The sequence below is a fragment of the Macadamia integrifolia genome, unplaced genomic scaffold (genome assembly GCF_013358625.1).
Source record: "Macadamia integrifolia cultivar HAES 741 unplaced genomic scaffold, SCU_Mint_v3 scaffold629, whole genome shotgun sequence".
NCBI classification, from domain to species: domain Eukaryota; kingdom Viridiplantae; phylum Streptophyta; class Magnoliopsida; order Proteales; family Proteaceae; genus Macadamia; species Macadamia integrifolia.
This window is the reverse complement of record NW_024870501.1, coordinates 270,518-288,506: the sequence shown is the minus strand read 5'-3', so window position 1 is coordinate 288,506 and position 17,989 is coordinate 270,518. Positions and strand designations below refer to the sequence as shown.

The window sequence follows — 17,989 nt, the reverse complement described above, 5'->3', positions numbered from 1 at the left end:
CATCTGTTGGTGGGGGGTGGATGCTAGCTCCTTAATCCATAAGATCAAAAATCATATTCAACCACAATATGATCAATCCCTTCACTAGCAACCTATAGCATTCCAGATCTGACAACAATAGTCTCACCTTGAAGGATATTAGTAACCCACATAGGTTTAGAAATTGCAAATATAGTGGCAACCAAGGAATCTCAAAGGATAAATCCAACACCAACCTTAACTCCATTTGTCATGAAGGAAGAGCCACAATTAAGTTTATAATGCCCATTGGGGGGTGGGGAGCTATTCTAGTGAGTAGGCAAAGTGGGAGAGGAGGGAGCTTGAAGGATGGGCTTGGATTGCCAAGTAGCTTTTCAAAATTCCTTGAATGCAGCAATTGCAACTGTTGAGACCTCCATGGGAGAGTAGTTAATAAGATCATGAATCAACTCATTTATAGCCTTCCAAATATACAAGCATAGGAATGAACAGAGGGTAGTGATTGCACGATCATTCACTTTGTCCCTTGATTGATTTTGAGCCCATCTAGAGATCCACGATGGAATACATCTTGGCTGTTTTCTTCATGGCTAGCCAATATTTGTAATTTAGACTCCATGAGTTTTACATAGCAATAAGATTCTATTTACCAAAAAAAATGTAGTAGGCTAGAATCTTTGCCTTGCCACACCTTAGTTTTGGTCCTGTCACAACTTTGTCTCGAATATCACTTGTTAAGAATTAAGATAGAATTCATCCTTAAAAACTAGCTATTAAAGAAGAGATGGTACGTAATTATCTATAAGTCTTCAAGTTACTTACATTGGATGTGAAATTATTAATTCTATCTTTGGAGTGAAATCCTAGCAAAAGGCTCCCGACACAGGAATGTCGACTGGCACTCATTTGGGGTACAGCGGAGTGGGAATGGGAATAGGGAATTGGGGATAACCGGACAAAGAGAGCAGGGACGGTGAAGATATTTTTTTTTTCTTATCTCCTTTTTCTGGGCAGCCAAATACGTATTAAGTCCAAAGCCCGGAAAATGGATTCCAATGGAATTTCCTCTCCTAAGAAAGAAGTTTTCTAGTAACCATGAAAGAGTCGATGAGCTGAGCCATACTTTCTCCATTTCAGAGTTACACTCGAGAGCGCGAGATGTTTGCGTCTCTGCGATTTCAAACACTTTTATCTCCATTGAAGCAGACTTTTGATCTCGCTCATGCCTTCGTTTCCCTGCGACGAAGCTCTCTTTTATTACAATCGCAAAGAAAGCCTAAGCGTATCTCGTTCTGTAACAAATCCAGTGGTCAAATCCACTCAGCTGGTCCGAAATTTTATGGTGTCTCCCCAAGTTCGCCCGAAGAGGTATCCCCTCTTTTAGGTGATTCGTTGGCCCATTTTCTCTATATTTTCTATTCATTTATTCGAAGTAAATGTCAATGCTTATGTGTTTCATTACTGTAGAAGTGATTACATAATGGGACATTGTACTTGACTTTGCTATATATTGAGAATTTCGTTTTTTCCTTTCTGGGTTTCTGAATTTCAGTTTAAAAATGGTATTTTTTATGCCATAATTCAGGGCTTGAGGATGCTTTGATGGACTATATTTCTGGCAAGAAAAAGGCGACTGAGGTTGCTCACTCGTGGGTACTTGAATCACCGATTTCTTGAATTACCTACCTATATGCAGTAGACGGGTGGAGATGTTCTCTTCCCATTCCCATCCCTTTCTCAGGAGTGCATTTGGCGAATAGTGAAGTCTATGAAGAGTTGCTGTCTGATATGATTTAGTTCATCAATGTTCACTTCATGCGTTCTACAATTATTTATTACTTTTTTCTTGCTTTGATTTGCTTGAGTCTTCTAATTTTTTTTCTTCCTTTGTTGTTTAACAATTTAATCTGATTATCCAAAAAATTTAATGGATGCATGACTATGGTCATCTTGTTGTGTTTTTAGCATAGCAAATTCTATGGCTAGGTTCTGTTACAAGCTAAATTCTCATTGTCCCTTCCCCATCTTGTCACTTGTCAGGGTGAACTGTAACATTAACATCATGATACTGGTAAAATTCCTCTGCTTTTACAGTGTAGCACTGATAAGCTGCGTCCATTGAAGTAGCAACGTTGTTTTTTTTTTTTTTTTTTTCATCCTTACATTCTAATATTTAAGAATATATATCCTTTTACTGGGAAAAGAAATGCTAATTTTATTTTTATGTGGTGCAAACATCCCTTTTCAAATTCTCTGTTCAATCATTTATAAATATTTCTTGCTTAAGATGAGATAATAGTTGTTCCCTTTTAATATTCTTTGCTTTTGCTATTTTAGAAACTTTTGTTTGTTGACCTGTTCATTTCTGTTTCCATGGCTTATTAGGATGTGGAGACATATTGTCCAAAAAGGAGACACAGTAGTCGATGCTACCTGTGGCAATGGTCATGATACCTTGGAAATGGTCAAATTGGTAGCTGATGAGTCAGGCAGGGGCTGTGTTTACGGAATGGATATTCAGAACATAGCTCTAGAAAATACTTCCTTACTTTTGGATGCATTGCTTAATCCAAATGAGGTAATTGCACTGAGTTAGATCCTTTTCCTTTTTGTATCCTGCTCTGCTGGTTACTAAATAAGAAATTAGAGGCTATTCCAAGACCATAGAATACTAATGCAAAGCATGTCTAGTTTGTGTTTGGGCCATAAGATTTCAGCCAAGTGGCCCAACAATTCTTCTCTGCCAATAATTTATTCCTATTCCTTTTCTTTTAATAAAACCTCCATTACTTTTCTGATTAAAAAAAAATAGGGATTGAGTTCCCGGTCTTGCTGTGTAGTGTACGCTAGCACCTCACTATGTTTATCTCTCTCCTCCCTCAACAGGAGGCAGATATGTCATTTCGTAGGAGGGAGGAGAGAGATAGACACAGGGAGGCGTCAGTGTACGCTATGCAGCCTGGCAGCGTTCTTTCTCCCCGAAACATAATGTGCCACAACACACAAGGCCTGCTCTTAGGTGCAGCAGTATGAAAAGTTTCTAGAGAGAGCGACTCTGCTAGATGTGTTCTCTAAGATACGGGTATATTATCCGTTGCCCTGTGCTTTTTTATGGGTCCCACAAGTTGTGAGTCTTTTTCATGTAAGTTCTATGTTTGGTTGGAGAGGTAGAGTTGGAAGGTTTGGTTTTTTTTTTTTTTTTTTTTTTTTCTTTCTTTCTTTCTTTTCAATTCAAAATTTAAATTTTTTATTTTTTATTTTTTTGTATAGGGAATAAAGAAAGAACAAAAATTTAAATGAACTTAATGTGACTGAAATGTTCGGCAGCCCCAGTAAAGGAAAAACATTTGAAACAAACTTAATGTTGTTGAAATGTTGAATGAGGATGTTGTGGTGAATGAGTGGTAAAATTATAAAAGATAAAATAAAGTATGAACAAATTAGATCAAACTTGGTCATTTCCCTTAATTCATGATAAGTTGCAAGAAACTCGTATGATGTCGCATGGACATGTGCAATGGAGGCCTTTGAATGCTCCAGGAATGAGAAAGTGATTTATTTCACATTGAAGGAGCTGAAACAGCTAGAGGTAGGCTTAAAATAACCATAGGAGAAGTGGTGAAGAAAGACATGTACTTGTATGGCTTTGAATAGAGCTGATTGGAGAAATAGGATCCATGTAGCCGATCCCATAGAGTTGGGATAAGGCTGAGTTGAGTTGAGTTAATTTTTTTTATGGGTTTAATATGTAAAACATTTTTTTTTAGAAGTAAAGTATCATTTGTTTCTGGGAATTGCTGTGTGCTACTGCTTATGATGAAGTTGCAACATTGGCACATGCTAGATCCCTCTCAAATTTTGTATGTACATGTAGTGCATCAGAGGGATTGAGACCCAGCATTAAATGCTTCAGTTTTTCACTTCAATCAACAACCATTTTAACCTTTAATAACAGTGTTGTAAATTACTTTTCAAATTTAAAAAATTTTAGGAAATATGTATGGCTTCTATTTCGAAGTCAAATACAATGGCTAGTCTAGATCGTTGATTGTATTCTTTGACTTCCTACATTAGCTTTTCCCTGGATACATGATCTTTTTAGGAAAATTTGAGAAAAGTGGAATTTGACATAGTCATAGAACCAATTTTGAAACGTGCATTTCTATACCTGATAATGATTTTGAATTTATTTATGTGATATTTCAATCAAAATATTTGAACTAGAGCATCATGCAGAGCCTTATATTTTGGTCCAATAGCTTTTATCTTCCAATTTCAATCCACCTTATTTTTGTTCATTCTGATTTTACTTTCACCATGTTGCCCAGTTATAGTGAATTATCTTTATTGGGTATGAAAACAGAATGTTTTTCTTTTGATCTGAACAACAACATTATATGCAAAGTCGACTGTTTACTTTCACCATGTTTCCCAGTTAGTGAATGTTTCTTATGCTTCTGTTGTCTTTCATGCAGAGGAAGCTTGTTAAGCTCTTTCATACCTGTCACAGTAGAATGGAGGATATTGTTCCCAATGGTACCTCGGTGAGGTACTCCTTCAACTTCTTCATGTTTTTTTTTTTTTGGATGAATAACTTCTTCGTGTTTTTACTCCATCAGTAAATGAATGGAAGTCAAGAATCATGTGATAAGCTTACAGCATTCAGTAGTGGGGAACTTATTATTTTATCATCATTTTTTCTGCAATGTAACAAGAAATGAGATTATCTGAAAAGTGTCTACATGACCCCACAACTTATGCAATCCCCCTCCCTGCGGTAATTTTTTCTGCCAACTTGTTGCAGTAATTTGGGTCACATGGTTTCTCTATATTTCCTATAAACCCAAGAAATAAAAGCCTAATTTCTGTATATAAGTGTAATACATCTCTGTGACACGATTTTAATTATACACCTTCAACCCTAATGCCATTTTGATGCACTATGTATACTTGTAAATATGTTTGTGTTAGGAGTTTACGGTAGTTATCCTCAGTTCGTAAGGGGCATACTTGTAATATCATGTATTTATGTCTCTATAAACATGTGGTTTCATAGGGAGATCATCTGATCATTCAACCCTATTCAATCAGACTTCTAATTCTCATTATCACTGCTGGTTTATATTGTTTGGTGCTGTTGCATGATCAGAGATATATAATCAGTGATTGGTCTCACATATTATTATTATTTTTTCTTCTCTGGTTTGTGTCGGGCGCATCATCTTATGAGGGTAAAAGATGTATGTTTACAAATTCTGTTTGTAACCTTCTTAGTTACACACACACACACACACACACACACACACACACACACACACACACACATATATATATCCTGTTGGATTATTAATGGCAACTATCTACTAAGTGGCACTGGACCATTAGTAGAAAGTATCCTCTTTCAGAAGTGAGAAGGTTCAAAACTGATTTGCTTTTACTTCTGTGGGTTGAATTTATTTAGGCTTGTTGCATTCAACTTGGGCTACCTTCCAGGAGGTGACAAGGCGCTAGTTACTTTGTCCGAAACAACACTACAAGCATTGGAGGTTGCAAGTAGAATTTTGGCACCAGGGGGACTTATCAGCATAATTGCATATGTGGGGCATCCTGGTGGGAGGTAATACTCCTGCTGTCATGTATACTTAAAATTATGTTTGACATTTCTTTGTGCGAGAAATATTATTTGAAAACCAGAATCACCGGCAAAGGTTGAGCTAAACTTCCATTGGGGCCAAGTTATGGCATGAAAAACTGCTTCAAAATTAGTGGGTTTTGCATCTGTTTCTCCATGTTTTGGCATTTTTTGCATTTATTCTCCATCTGATTTCAGTTTTTGCACGTCCCCCGATGTTATTTGGATTCATTAATCTTTTTTCCTTCAATTTTAGAAAGCCCACTACCTCGACCACCCTCACCCCACACCCCACCAAAAAGAAAAATTATAAATAAATAAATAAAAGAAAAGAAAAACATGAAACATGTTGCCATTTGGAGTTAGTTTAGAAGATTAATCTGGCAGTAATAACCTTAGCTTACTGTTATATTTGGGCCTTGCATCAGAAATAAAGATGATATGACAAGGAAAAGGACTGGGAAATGCTATGCAGATTTAAATTGAGCTAGAGAATTAAAAATCAAGGGTATTTTCTTCATTATCTTTTCAAACAAATGAAAAATTATCTTATTTAGGTGTGAGGGTTCTTGAAATTTTGTGGAAAGTTGCTTAAACTGAAAACACGGGGCTAGATGAAAAGAATGTGGGACAATATGCAGGGAACCTGAATTTTAGACCCTAAAGTTTCACTCAAATATATCATTTTTGGTTTGGCCTGGACTAGGGAGAGTGCTGGGTTCAACCACCTTGTTCTTAAACGAGATTTAAAAATCAACAGTTATTCTAAAAGAAACTTCCTTTCAACGACGTGTTTATATTTCAAAAAATCATTTAGTTGGCTTTGAATTGGAAAATAAAAATCCTGTTTTCCAAGTCTGAGTAATACCTCCCTAGGTTTGCTCTGCTTTTCTGAAACCCAATATTGTGTCTATGGCTAGCATTAGTGGCATGCCTAGATACCATACTCTGGACAAACAGTATGTGGAGAGCATACTGGGGCTGTGTTTCCATTATAGGTTGCATGGAGTACCTTTAGACATGTCACTGTTAAAGATGCACATGTTGCTCCGCTTGATAATTTTCATTGACATAATTACATGATATCATAACAATAAATAAAGTAGACTGGTAGTTATCTTTCCATGCATTCCACCAATGCCATGCAACTGGAAATGGTGGACATTGGCCTGTCACTGTAGCCATACCATAGAGTATATCACGCATCAGTCAAGCTGCAGCCCCATAAAAGAACAAGGGTTAAAACATGGTTCTAAGTTATGCAAATCTAAACCTCCATATGTAATGATAGAAATCATAGTTTTTACGCTCGGACTGAACTGGTCGTTGGACCAGAAAAAAACCATAGCTACCCTATCTTTTGGTCACAGTTTTTCTTGCTTTTTTTGCCTTGTTTCTATTCAAGGCCAGTAAAAAAGGGTGAAAAACGGAACCAGGATCTTTCTCAGTTCAACCTCCACCCTGGTTAAGAATTATGATCAAGGTTATTGGCATTTTTTTAGGTTTCAACAACTTTGGTTTCATTTAGCATGCCTTCATTTTGGTTTGAAATTTGACGGATGAGATAGGTAAGTGATCCTTTATAACATGCACCCACTCAAATGTCTTCCAATTGCCTGCTAATTGGCAACTCTTGAACTTACAAAATTCACTAACTTTGGTCTCTATTCTCAGTCCCCTTAAAATAATTTTAAGATTAATTTCTGCTATATCACATTTATATGCATTTAGGATAGGTGCTGCTGTTCTCGAGAAAATTATTGGTTGTAGAAAGCAATATGGAATTGTTAAGTTTGTCTCAAATTCTTGACCCGTTTTGAAGATTGACCCGATCCGACATATTTAGGTGGCGACCCGAATGAGAAATTTTCTGAGATCTGTGTGGTTCGACCAGATCAACCGCGACCCGATGGGTCGACCCGCAATTTGGAGTATATATAATGTACTGTTGCTTGTTGAGAAAGTCATTGTATTTTGGGGTTTTTTTTTAACTAGGTTTTCAGGGCGAGTTTTTCCTCACCGCTGCTAAGGTGTAATTTCTCTTCTGCATAGTGAATCATCTTCTTCTTCGCCCGAGGACATAGCACACCACCCTGGTGTGTGAACCTCGTTAAATCTCTGTGTCGTACGGATCTATTGTCTCTTTATTATTCGTGTTTCTTGGTGTTTGATCTTACAGAAATTAAATTAAATATTAGTTTAGATATTTGATTGAAGACAATTAATAAAGCTTTCAGTAACAAGATTTCAATGAGAGTTTTCTAACTATATTGTTAGATTATAGGATAATTGTGCCGCAGGGGCACAATGGGGGTTTCCTCCCTCCGCCGACCCTATTTAGAGTGGAGCGGCTGGATGGGGGTATATTTGTAATTGGTTTTTGACTTCTACTCCTGTTTGGGTTATGACTTGTAGCCTGTTATGACTCTACTTTGCTTATTATAAATAAAGGGCTTGGGTGATCAATTAGATCACTCATGCATTCTCCCCATTCTTGCTCTCAACATATACCAATTTTGTTCAAACTGACATCTAAGTCAAAAGTTTGTGAGCTTAGAAGTTCCCTAAAAAATGTGCAGTTTAAAGTGAGGAAATCTAGAAAAATATCACATGTTTCTCTTACTTTTCCATTGATGTTATATATTGATTACAATAGGTTCTGTTCTTATGTTTGTATCCAATATGATTTCCCATTCTCTTTTAAAGGCCATGTATTTTTATCTAATCAGTTCCTATGCCCGATTGAGTTATTGCATTTTTCCTGGAAGATCTTTTAGGTGGAAATTTGAATGGTGTAGCATTTGTAAATATGAGTCAGATGTCTTTGTTCCATCCTTCCATTCTTATGTAAAAATGTTGTCTTCTCACCATTTGATGTTGCTAATCTGCAAACTAATTTTTGTCGTTTATATTCATATTCATTTGAATTCAAAAATATGTTATTTCTTGCATTAAGAACCCTTAGACTGGATTTTTTTTTTTTTTTCTTATGCCACTAGGAAGGAGTTTGAAACGGTACAAGCTTTTGCCTCAGGATTACCAGTCGATGATTGGGTCTGTACTAAATTTGAAATGATAAACCGGCAAATGGCTCCTGTCCTTGTTATCTTATTCAGGAAATGAACCTCTGCTCCTATTCACTTGGACCTGCTACTTCCACAATTTTTTGTAATTTTTGTGAAACTGATTTCAGTTGTTGAGAAACTGGTTTGACTGAAGGGCTTTGTCGGATGGGCTGAGTATGGTCTCTTAGGCTATTTCTATATGCCATGCCTGATGATTATAAATGGACATCAGGGTATGCCGAGTCCAGCCAATTTATAAGTTTGCATCCTACATAGAACAAAACCATGATTTCTTTATTGACTACATAAATCCACTTCTATAGGTTTACTAAAATTAAGATATTGACAATAATATCCATAAAAAGAGAGAAAATAAAGAACATGTTGTCTAATGTGTAATAAAACTACTTGTAATCTTGCAGCTTCTAAAAACTACTTGAAAGACTGGGTTCTCATACCCTACAAAATCCTTTTGTTGCATTCTTCTCATATTGAACAAATTGCTTCTTGGATGCCTTATCAAATACAGGGACATCTCTTAGATTTGTGCCAACGAAAAAAAAAAGGTCTTTGGCAGATGGGTAAACTGGTAGCCTCTTGAAAACAATAATTGGCAGACTCAATTTTTTCTGAAAAAAAATTACAGAATTTTTTTGAAGTCTATTTGAAACACAAGCGACAAACTTTTCATTGAAATCACCAGGTAATATCTTAACTAATTGAAACTCTAGGTCATTATGACACTCACGATCCGCAACAATTGTAGAAATCAATTGTGAGAAGCAAAATAGAATATTTTCAATTGTTGTAATTTTTTTTCCATATTCTTCAATATATTTGAATATTAAAAGTTTGGTAATTATGCTTGGTTTTGGTTAAGGTTTATTATATGACCAAAAAGAGATTAGTGATATCATCACTAATTATTTTTATATTAAAAACTAAAAGGAAGAAGATTACAAAATGAGTACTTTTCCATCCAACCATTGCTAATAAATCTAGCCAAAAGTGTCAATGTATGCATGTGGATTAGCTTACAATCATTTCATCAAATAAATAAATAAATAAACAAATAAAGGATTAGCTTACAATCATCAAAAAGTCAAATCTATTTCTTAACTTCAAATAACAAACACATCTTGATCAAGGTTCTTATGAGTCAAAGGTTACGAGTTCGAGCCTTGTTGGAATCATAATTAATAAAATATTTATCATATGAGGATGTGGTGGCCAAAGCTAATTTTCTAAACTATCTTGTCGATATAGTTTGTTGTCCCAAACAGTTCAGTTAATTATAATGTCATCCTCTTGATTTTTTACTTCTACCTGAAGTTGATCTTCCTGATCCAACAAGAATGTTGCTTGTTTGTCCCTATTTTTACACATATAACTGCCCAACCAACCAAATCAGTTATAGGATCAAAAGTACTATCAATAACAATAAGTTTTGAATATGAGATGTGAGGTGTACAATTTAAATATATGAAAAAATAAATTTTTAGTTGTTATTAATAAAATTATGAAAAAAATAACCTTTTTCAGGAGAGGTGGGGTGGAAGTTTTTCAGGAGAGGTGGGGTGGAAGTAGTGTTTCGATTCCTCCAAAGTCTGATGCTTACAAAACTCTTGAACTACTTAGAGTATGTACTTGCTTATAAATCAAAGCTTTTGGTTATGAATAATGATTTGGAAGGTGGGGTTCTTATAAAACTCTCATACTCCTTGGAATGAGTCATTGTTCATTATCTAAAGATATCTTACCCTTGCTGCCTAGACTATTGTAGGAAGAAAATTATTAATTTGGCTTACTCCAATATCTCATCTTCTAAGGTGATAATCAATAGTAGCAATAGGTAACCTTCCATGATAAACCAATTACATGAGATCCATTGGTCAAGGGAAAATATACGAGTGTACAAACCAACTCAACTAAGCAAATTTTACAAGAGACAATTAAATTTATCTTTAACTAATACAAATCTGCAAGGACTGGGACAGGGTTCCAAAGGAAAATATTTGTAATGAATAAGTAATGAGAAAAAAATGGAAGCATCTCACAAAGATAAAAGGTGAACTAAGTATCCTATTGTATTATGGGAAAGGTGTTTATATTGAATTTTTTGTGTTGGTTGTTGTAATAAAGAAAAAACAAATGTGATCTGGATGAGCTAAAAATGAAAATTTCTAGAAGGAAATACAATCAGTATGTATGGTTGGTTTTCTGCTAATAACTTTAGGGTAAACTACACCTAGACCCTTCAAGTGTCCAACAACTTCAGATACTTCTCCTCTTTTTTTCATGAGATTTATGTGCTTCCTTGGGCCACCAAAATTGAGACAGTGTTTTACTTAGAAGGGCACCTCAATGTGAGGCAGTTTTGTGGAGAACTCCCCACCCCCCCCCCCTTCTTTTTTTGGGTTGGAAAGATGCTTCATAAAAGTAAGACATATGGGTTCTTGCATGGCGAAGAAAGGGGGGCTTTTGTGGTCCAAATATCTACCAAGTAGCAGTATAGATGAAATCCAAATTTTTGGTCCAAATATCTACCATCATATACCAAGATGGACCTGAACCATCATGAGGGTCCCACAATACAACTAATATTGTGAACTCACCAAGAAGGGGAGGAATCCAATTGATTAACTAGACTGAGAACCCATTGATCATTTTCTGTCATTGTTTAAATCTCTATATAGAACAAAAAAATACAAATAAGTGTTAATGCAGAACCTAAGCCTCGTGACACCTTTGCTCCTTCTTGTTGTTGTCTTGGGTGGCATATAAAATCTCATGAAAAAGTAGGTGAAGCATTTAAAGTTAGGGGGAAAAAACGCTCATTGATTGTGCCACTGGTGTGTCAATATGGGGTCAATGAGAAGGTACACATGAGCATCAATAAAAGGTGTTCTTTTTTTTCTTTTTTTTCACAAGGATAGGAGTGTCATTTTGTGATCCTCTGTGTTTAAGCGCAGAGATCGCACGATAAGGGAACATTCATTTCCCCCTAAAATAATTAGAAACATGAGAGATCTAGCTGTAATTTTTCCTAGAGTTTTTAGAAGGAGAAAAAAAAAAAAAGGTCCCACTGTCCAAAGGGAGAAAAGCTATCCAACTGGTAGAATTCAGTCTCGAATTGGCACAGGGGCCCTCACGGACAAAAACTTTGTCCATTTTATTGCTCAGAATAGATCTTCTCAATTGGTCTAGGGCTTAAGTTTTCTTTCACCCATGGAGAAGGGAGAATTCCTTTACCACTGGTTAAATGATCATGTAATTCAACTTGTTTGTCGTCATTAAAGGATCAAAAATACATTTTCCATGCTAATAAATGAGTCACATCTCCATGGTGAGGTGACTCTTTTCACCATAGGTGAAAGAAAAATTAAATATGTGGTTTTGAGTTGCTGGTTTCGACTTGAGAGTTAATTAACACCATGGATCAAGGTATCAATATCGTATTGGCCAATAGGAATTTTTGGAGACCATCACCGATATCTATTAATGGTATCAGCCGATGCATGGTAATTTTTTGAAATTCTGTCCAATCCTGGACTGATACGGCCGAATATCATATCCATACGGACATATCGATATCTGTATGCCAGAGAGCATGCTAGATGTTCCAGCCTAATGAAAACAAATCACCATATTTGTCCCTCTTTTTGCTCTCAAAAGCATTAAAACTTGCTCCTTGTGAACATTGCAAAAAATATATAAATAATTCCTCCTTTCTCATCTTCATATATTATCCGTTTTAATATAATTGGGAAGGAATTGGCTAAGACAAACCCTACATGTCACAATTTTTGAATGTCCATCCATTCATATCTTTAATTGCAGTTTGAAAGCAATTATTATTGCTTCCCCTCCAAAATTCTCATGTGCTTAACCTTTGTGCCAAAAATCTCGTTCTACTTAAGATTTCAGATAAATTTTTCTTGGTAGCTCTCATTCTACTTCATATAGTTATTTCCTGTTACCACATTCTGTTTTGCAAAATCAAGACCTGCTGAAAATTTCTGACATCAAAAACCCTAAGATTATCAGAGCAGGAAAATTCAAACCCATTTACCAATTCTGAAACTCACTAAAAGGGAATGTGAGAATGCCTTAAAGGGACTTATCACAAGAGTTCATTCCTAAATGTGGATAGCTGGTGTAGCCAACTTGACCATTGAATAGAAGAACCAATTACATTTCATCAAAAAATTAAAGGGGGGGGGGTGGTTTGGGAAGACCCTTGAATTGCATGTCATATTTCAAGAGCCATCTCACACCTATGACCAACCATTTAATGGGTCTTCTCTAATATATTTTTAACTATCAATTGGTGGTCCATGTGGCAATTCTATCTATTAGATAGAATGTAACTACATCATATAGCATACCATGTCTTGAACATTTTCCCAAGTCATCCAAATCTCGAACAATATTAATTTGTTAATTGTACCACAACATAATGCATTTGGTTTAAAACATACCATATGAATCAAAGATTGATGTTCCTCACAAAATTTACTCATCTCATGTATACAGCAATCACTTGAGCAGAACAAAATATCTCTGCATACAAAATGCATTTTTCTCCCCTTTTAAGCACAAAGAATATGGTACAAACAATTAAAATAATCGATGTCCCAATTTCTCAAACAATTGTACCCACTTCTAAACATGTAGATTTTCAGTGAAGACCTAATAATTTCAGTTCCACAAATATAATTCAGGCCCTTTTTGCTCCTAAAAGGATCAGTTTTCTTAAGGATAGAAGAGGAGTCATGTACATGCCTACAACTAGGTGTAATTCTTCTTATGCAAACTTAAAACCATCAATACTATGCCCAAACCTTAACAATGGTAGAGTTTGATTGTATGTTCTGTTCATATGAAAGAACAATCTTTTTTCCCCTCTATTTTTCCCAAAATAATTGAAAATACAACTTCAATTGTAATTCTCCTCCCCTCCCCAGCCCCTCCTTGAGAAAACAATTTTACTGTAGACATTGAACACATGTAAATATGTAATGTACAATATTGCAAGTTTAAGCCTAGGAGAAAACTATGTATACAAAATCACTGAATTCTAACAGCCAGCAGGCTCATTCTTCGTAGAGAGAGATGATATTACTGAAGCCTTTCAAGGTCTGGTCTTTGGTCAAGCAGTTGCATTGTTGAACGATCAGGAAATGCATCTGGATAGGTAGCCATGATCTTGGCCTTCATGCTTCTGTAAGGAAATAAATCACAATAACTGCATCACCATGATTTGAAACTAACAAGCTCAATGTATTTGTAGGAAGAGAGGGAAGATCACAGATCCAATGGAATAACATAGTTAATGATAAATTTGTTTAATAATGACTAAAGAAAAAAATATAAGAAGTACAAGGGGATAGTTGTCGTTAAGAAGGCCCCCACCAGAACCAACAATGCTCCCCCTCCCACAAAGGGCACTGTAGGACTCAACATAGTGATGATCTTATAGTATCTTTAGAGGTTTTGTTATCCATTTCTATTGACAAGGTCTTATTAGACTGTTCCATCCTAATAGTATTTCAATCTAGTTTCTGTTACAAATGTAAAAAATATGGAAGACAAAGTACCAGATATAACAAAAGCTAAGACAACAGGGAAGTGTTATCTCTGAAGTAAACAATCAAAGTGCATTAACAGTGGTTAAGATTCAGTCACTATGAGTCTTTATTTATATTTTTAGTGTGTATTTAGTTATCACGTTTACTTCAAAAAAAGTTTGTATGGCTACAGTTTGGCTTTTGGGTAACTAATAGAAAGGGACCATTCAATTGTTGCAGATTTGAAAACACACTTCCTGAAGTAAACAATCAAAGTGCATTAACAGTGGTTAAGATTCAGTCACTATGAATCTTTATTTATATTTCTAGTGTGTATTTAGTTATCACGTTTACTCCAAAAAAAGTTTGTATGGTTACAATTTGGCTTTTGGGTAACTAATAGAAAGGGACCATTCAATTGTTGCAGATTTGAAAACTCTTATGTATCAGATTGCAACAAGAACCACTTCTTTAAGTGACTTGATTAGAAAAGGAATGGGATTCAGCCACAGTGATTAGATCGATGACTCAAAGAGGTGAAGATCCCCAGTGAGATCCAGATCTAATCAGACACGAGATCCTTGGTCCAAGATTGGAATGTCTCATCCCAGTATAGGACTAGATCTCATGATGACGAGCTTGAAAGGGAGGGCTCCTCGAGGAAGGCCTGTCTTCTTTGCTTAAGTGTGTTTTCTTACAAATCTGTTTTACTAATATGTCCTCTTCTGGGGTTGGACTTATTATTGAAAAAAAAAAAATTTGCACTTATTATTGAAAAGAAAAAAAAGAATCTAACATGTATAATTATTAATAACTAACCCAAATAATTACAGCACTCAAAAATAAGCTTAAATGACTTCCCTTTTCAGTCAGCTACGGGTAACTATATCTCTATTGCCACTCCTAAATTCAAACATTAGAAAAGCTAATAGCAATGCAATATCAGAGAAAGGAACCATTTACAGAAACTGAGACCAGTTTAAGAACCGTCAATTGTAAACAAGAAAAATCTAGGGCTCACAAAAGTGAAAGGGAAAACAACCAACTGTGGAAACTCCTTCAGTATAATGTATGTAGTAATAAATAGGTGGCCTAATATGTTCTATGACTTCTGGTTTAAACACTTAAAGTGGTTGTCAGTTGCTAGGAAGAAAGTTCCCTCACACCTACTTCTGTGTCTACAGGTCACATACAAAAAAGAGCACTGACCATTCCCTTCCACCCCTCCCTAAATCTCCTGCTGAAAATCATATAATCAAATGGGGTCATCTTGTGAAGAATGATCTTGTATTTTCCACAAACCTTTCCACAAATTCATTTTGAACAGTGACAACGGTCCAAATAAGTCCAGCTGATTGAAATAAAAATCACTTCTTTTCCACTATGGAAGACCTCAAAAGTAGGACCAAATAAGACTAATAAGCTTGAATGACGAACACATGGCAATGTGCACTATGAAGATTAACTTTTGAAATCGTTGTTGTGAGAAACACCTAGACACATTAAAAAAATTGGTACCACAGTCCCCGACAGAAAGATGATTCATGGATCAATGTCCCTCAGGAACTCCACAAACATAAAAATTTGATATAGAATGAAAAGTTCAGCTCTTACTCAGAATAAACACAAGTAACAAATCATGGTTCTTACCTCAGCTTCTGAAATATGTAATCTAGGTCTGTCTTCATGGACCTTAAGAGACGTGTATTCTTATATAAATCACCAGAAATCTCTTGAAAGCACTGCTCTGAAAAATTATTAAAATGGGATAAGACAGCATTGCCATCCTGTAACCTTCCCAAACTGCAATAGAGACGGTGACACCGTATGAATATAGAAAGTGAGTCCCAAATAACACATTGAGGTTTGAAAACAATCGTAAGAATCATGGTGTTATCACAAATAAGCATTGCAACTTGTAAGCGGTCTTAGACTTACTAGAAGGCTATCATGTTATGAAAAAAAAAAAAAAAGTTAGGTGTAAATAAAAATTAAAAAACATAAATTTCAAAATTTCCACTTACCAGGATTGAAGTAAGAGATCAGCAAATGAAGTCCATCACAGAGAAAATTCAAAAGAAAGCCATACATAAATTTACAATCATTGGTTGTACCAATTGAGTCCTAATGAATACCCACTTAATTTTTCTATGAAATGCATAAAATCATGCACAGAAGCACAACTTGCCTCTAAACAACTAACAAACAAATACTATCCAACTAAAGGGACTTTCGCTTTTCTAGGCAGGGAGGCATAAACTTCAAATCGTGTTTACATTCAAAGTAGTATTTTAAGACTGTTTTCTTCATTCCAGATGGTGGGGATAGCTACCAGGTGTTTTTCCTGTCCAGAACTGCATCCCAACTACCAAAAAGATAGGGGATAGTTGCACTCACCATTAAGCGTTCTGGATGTTTATCTAAAACACTTTGTCAAACTAAGCAAACCCACCTGCAGTTCCTACTGATAAACTGACCAAACCATTAAAACCAGATCCACCAAACTCTTTTGTCCAGAACTGCATCCCAACTACCAAAAAGATAGGGGATAGTTGCACTCATCATTAAGCGTTCTGGATGTTTATCTAAAACACTTTGTCAAACTAAGCAAACCCACCTGCAGTTCCTACTGATAAACTGACCAAACCATTAAAACCAGATCCACCAAACTCTTTTTCTTTCTTTCTCATACAACTTACCCTTTAAAAAAAAAAAAAAATGTTTAGAAGGTAGTTGAAACAGGATTATCGTAGTTTCCAGCAATCAAACCAGACAAAACTTCATGCAGGTCACGAAACCACATGAAAACTTAATCTTCCAGTGCATCAATGACCAAAAAAAAACAACAAATTGAATACCAAATCACATATTGATGGATTTTAAAAATCTTTCTGTAGCTAGTCTATCAATACCAGCAAGGCCCCAACAAAAAAAATTTGAAAGGTGGACCAACAGTATTAATTCAGTTGAGGAAAAAAAGGAGTTCCCTCAAACCACATGAAAAGTTAATCTTCCAGTGCATCAAAGACGAAAAAAACAACAAATTGAACACCACATCACATATTGATGATCTTTCAGATTTCAAAAATCTTACTGTAGCTAGTCTATCAATACCATCAAGGCCCTGAAAGGTGGACCAACAGTATTAATTCTTTGGGGGGAAAAAGGAATTCCCTTTCAAACACAAAATGCAGACACCCAAAAATCACAATTTTTACTACCAATTGTAGCAAATAAAAATTTACCCAAGCATATGACCCACGCGGTAACTTAAAAATATCAAACCCACCGTATCCCGAATACAATCTCAGTGAGCACTATCTTCAACTCTCGTGAATTATATACAACACCGGATAAAACCAAAAAGCAGCGGTCAATTCCAGTTAGAATGTATCTAGCAGCTTCAAATTATGGAATTTACACCAGTCAACTTTTACCATAACACTGATATCTAAACCCATAAGAAACCCTAATTCGAAACCCCACGAAATGCAGTTTTACTCTTAACTTTTCATCAAAACTAGAATAAGACAAGCAGAAATTGAGAGAGAGAGATTACATAAGGAGCTGTAATTGTTTGAGCGTGTCCAGATCGTTATCGTTAATTAGTGTCTTGAACTGACGAGACACCTCCTCAGAAGCATCTCTGATCCCTTCCTTCTCCAACTGCTCCATCTCCATGGCTAGAGCACGTCAGGTGGAAGCTTTAGACCTTATCAACTTAAAGCCAACTCTATCTTGTT

The 17,989-nt window shown here is 35.7% G+C and overlaps 2 protein-coding genes across 4 annotated transcripts; one reads left to right on the top strand and one right to left on the bottom strand.

Moving 5' to 3' along the window:
- Nucleotides 1-885: 885 nt before the first annotated feature.
- LOC122069504 (putative rRNA methylase YtqB) lies at nucleotides 886-8,829 on the top strand. Of its 3 annotated transcripts, none has more exons than XM_042633534.1 (6): nucleotides 886-1,363; nucleotides 1,565-1,628; nucleotides 2,365-2,557; nucleotides 4,455-4,528; nucleotides 5,441-5,596; nucleotides 8,611-8,829. In XM_042633534.1, exons 1-6 carry the CDS (start codon nucleotides 1,138-1,140, stop codon nucleotides 8,732-8,734), a joined length of 837 nt encoding a protein of 278 aa, XP_042489468.1. In that variant the 5' UTR covers nucleotides 886-1,137; the 3' UTR covers nucleotides 8,735-8,829. The 3 variants fall into 3 exon arrangements, with proteins under 3 accessions (XP_042489468.1, XP_042489469.1, XP_042489470.1); XM_042633536.1 differs by having other exon boundaries at nucleotides 1,207-1,347; XM_042633535.1 differs by lacking the exon at nucleotides 1,565-1,628 and having other exon boundaries at nucleotides 886-1,347.
- Nucleotides 8,830-13,483: 4,654 nt separating this feature from the next.
- LOC122069502 (kxDL motif-containing protein 1-like) lies at nucleotides 13,484-17,989 on the bottom strand. Its single transcript, XM_042633530.1, has 3 exons — nucleotides 17,806-17,989; nucleotides 15,897-16,049; nucleotides 13,484-13,900 (listed from the first exon to the last, which is right to left on the bottom strand). The coding sequence occupies exons 1-3, from the start codon at nucleotides 17,925-17,927 to the stop codon at nucleotides 13,798-13,800; spliced, it is 378 nt and encodes a 125-aa protein (XP_042489464.1). The 5' UTR covers nucleotides 17,928-17,989; the 3' UTR covers nucleotides 13,484-13,797.

Coding starts and splice junctions, on each gene's coding strand:
- LOC122069504 (XM_042633534.1), top strand. CDS start 1,138: ATGTTTGCGTCTCTGCGATTTCAAACACTTTTATCTCCATTGAAGCAG. Junction 1,364..1,564: donor AGAGGTATCCCCTCTTTTAG/GTGATTCGTTGG, acceptor GCCATAATTCAG/GGCTTGAGGATGCTTTGATG. Junction 1,629..2,364: donor GCGACTGAGGTTGCTCACTC/GTGGGTACTTGA, acceptor ATGGCTTATTAG/GATGTGGAGACATATTGTCC.
- LOC122069502 (XM_042633530.1), bottom strand. CDS start 17,927: ATGGAGATGGAGCAGTTGGAGAAGGAAGGGATCAGAGATGCTTCTGAG. Junction 16,050..17,805: donor AAACAATTACAGCTCCTTAT/GTAATCTCTCTC, acceptor TCTCTATTGCAG/TTTGGGAAGGTTACAGGATG. Junction 13,901..15,896: donor TACATATTTCAGAAGCTGAG/GTAAGAACCATG, acceptor ATTTCCTTACAG/AAGCATGAAGGCCAAGATCA.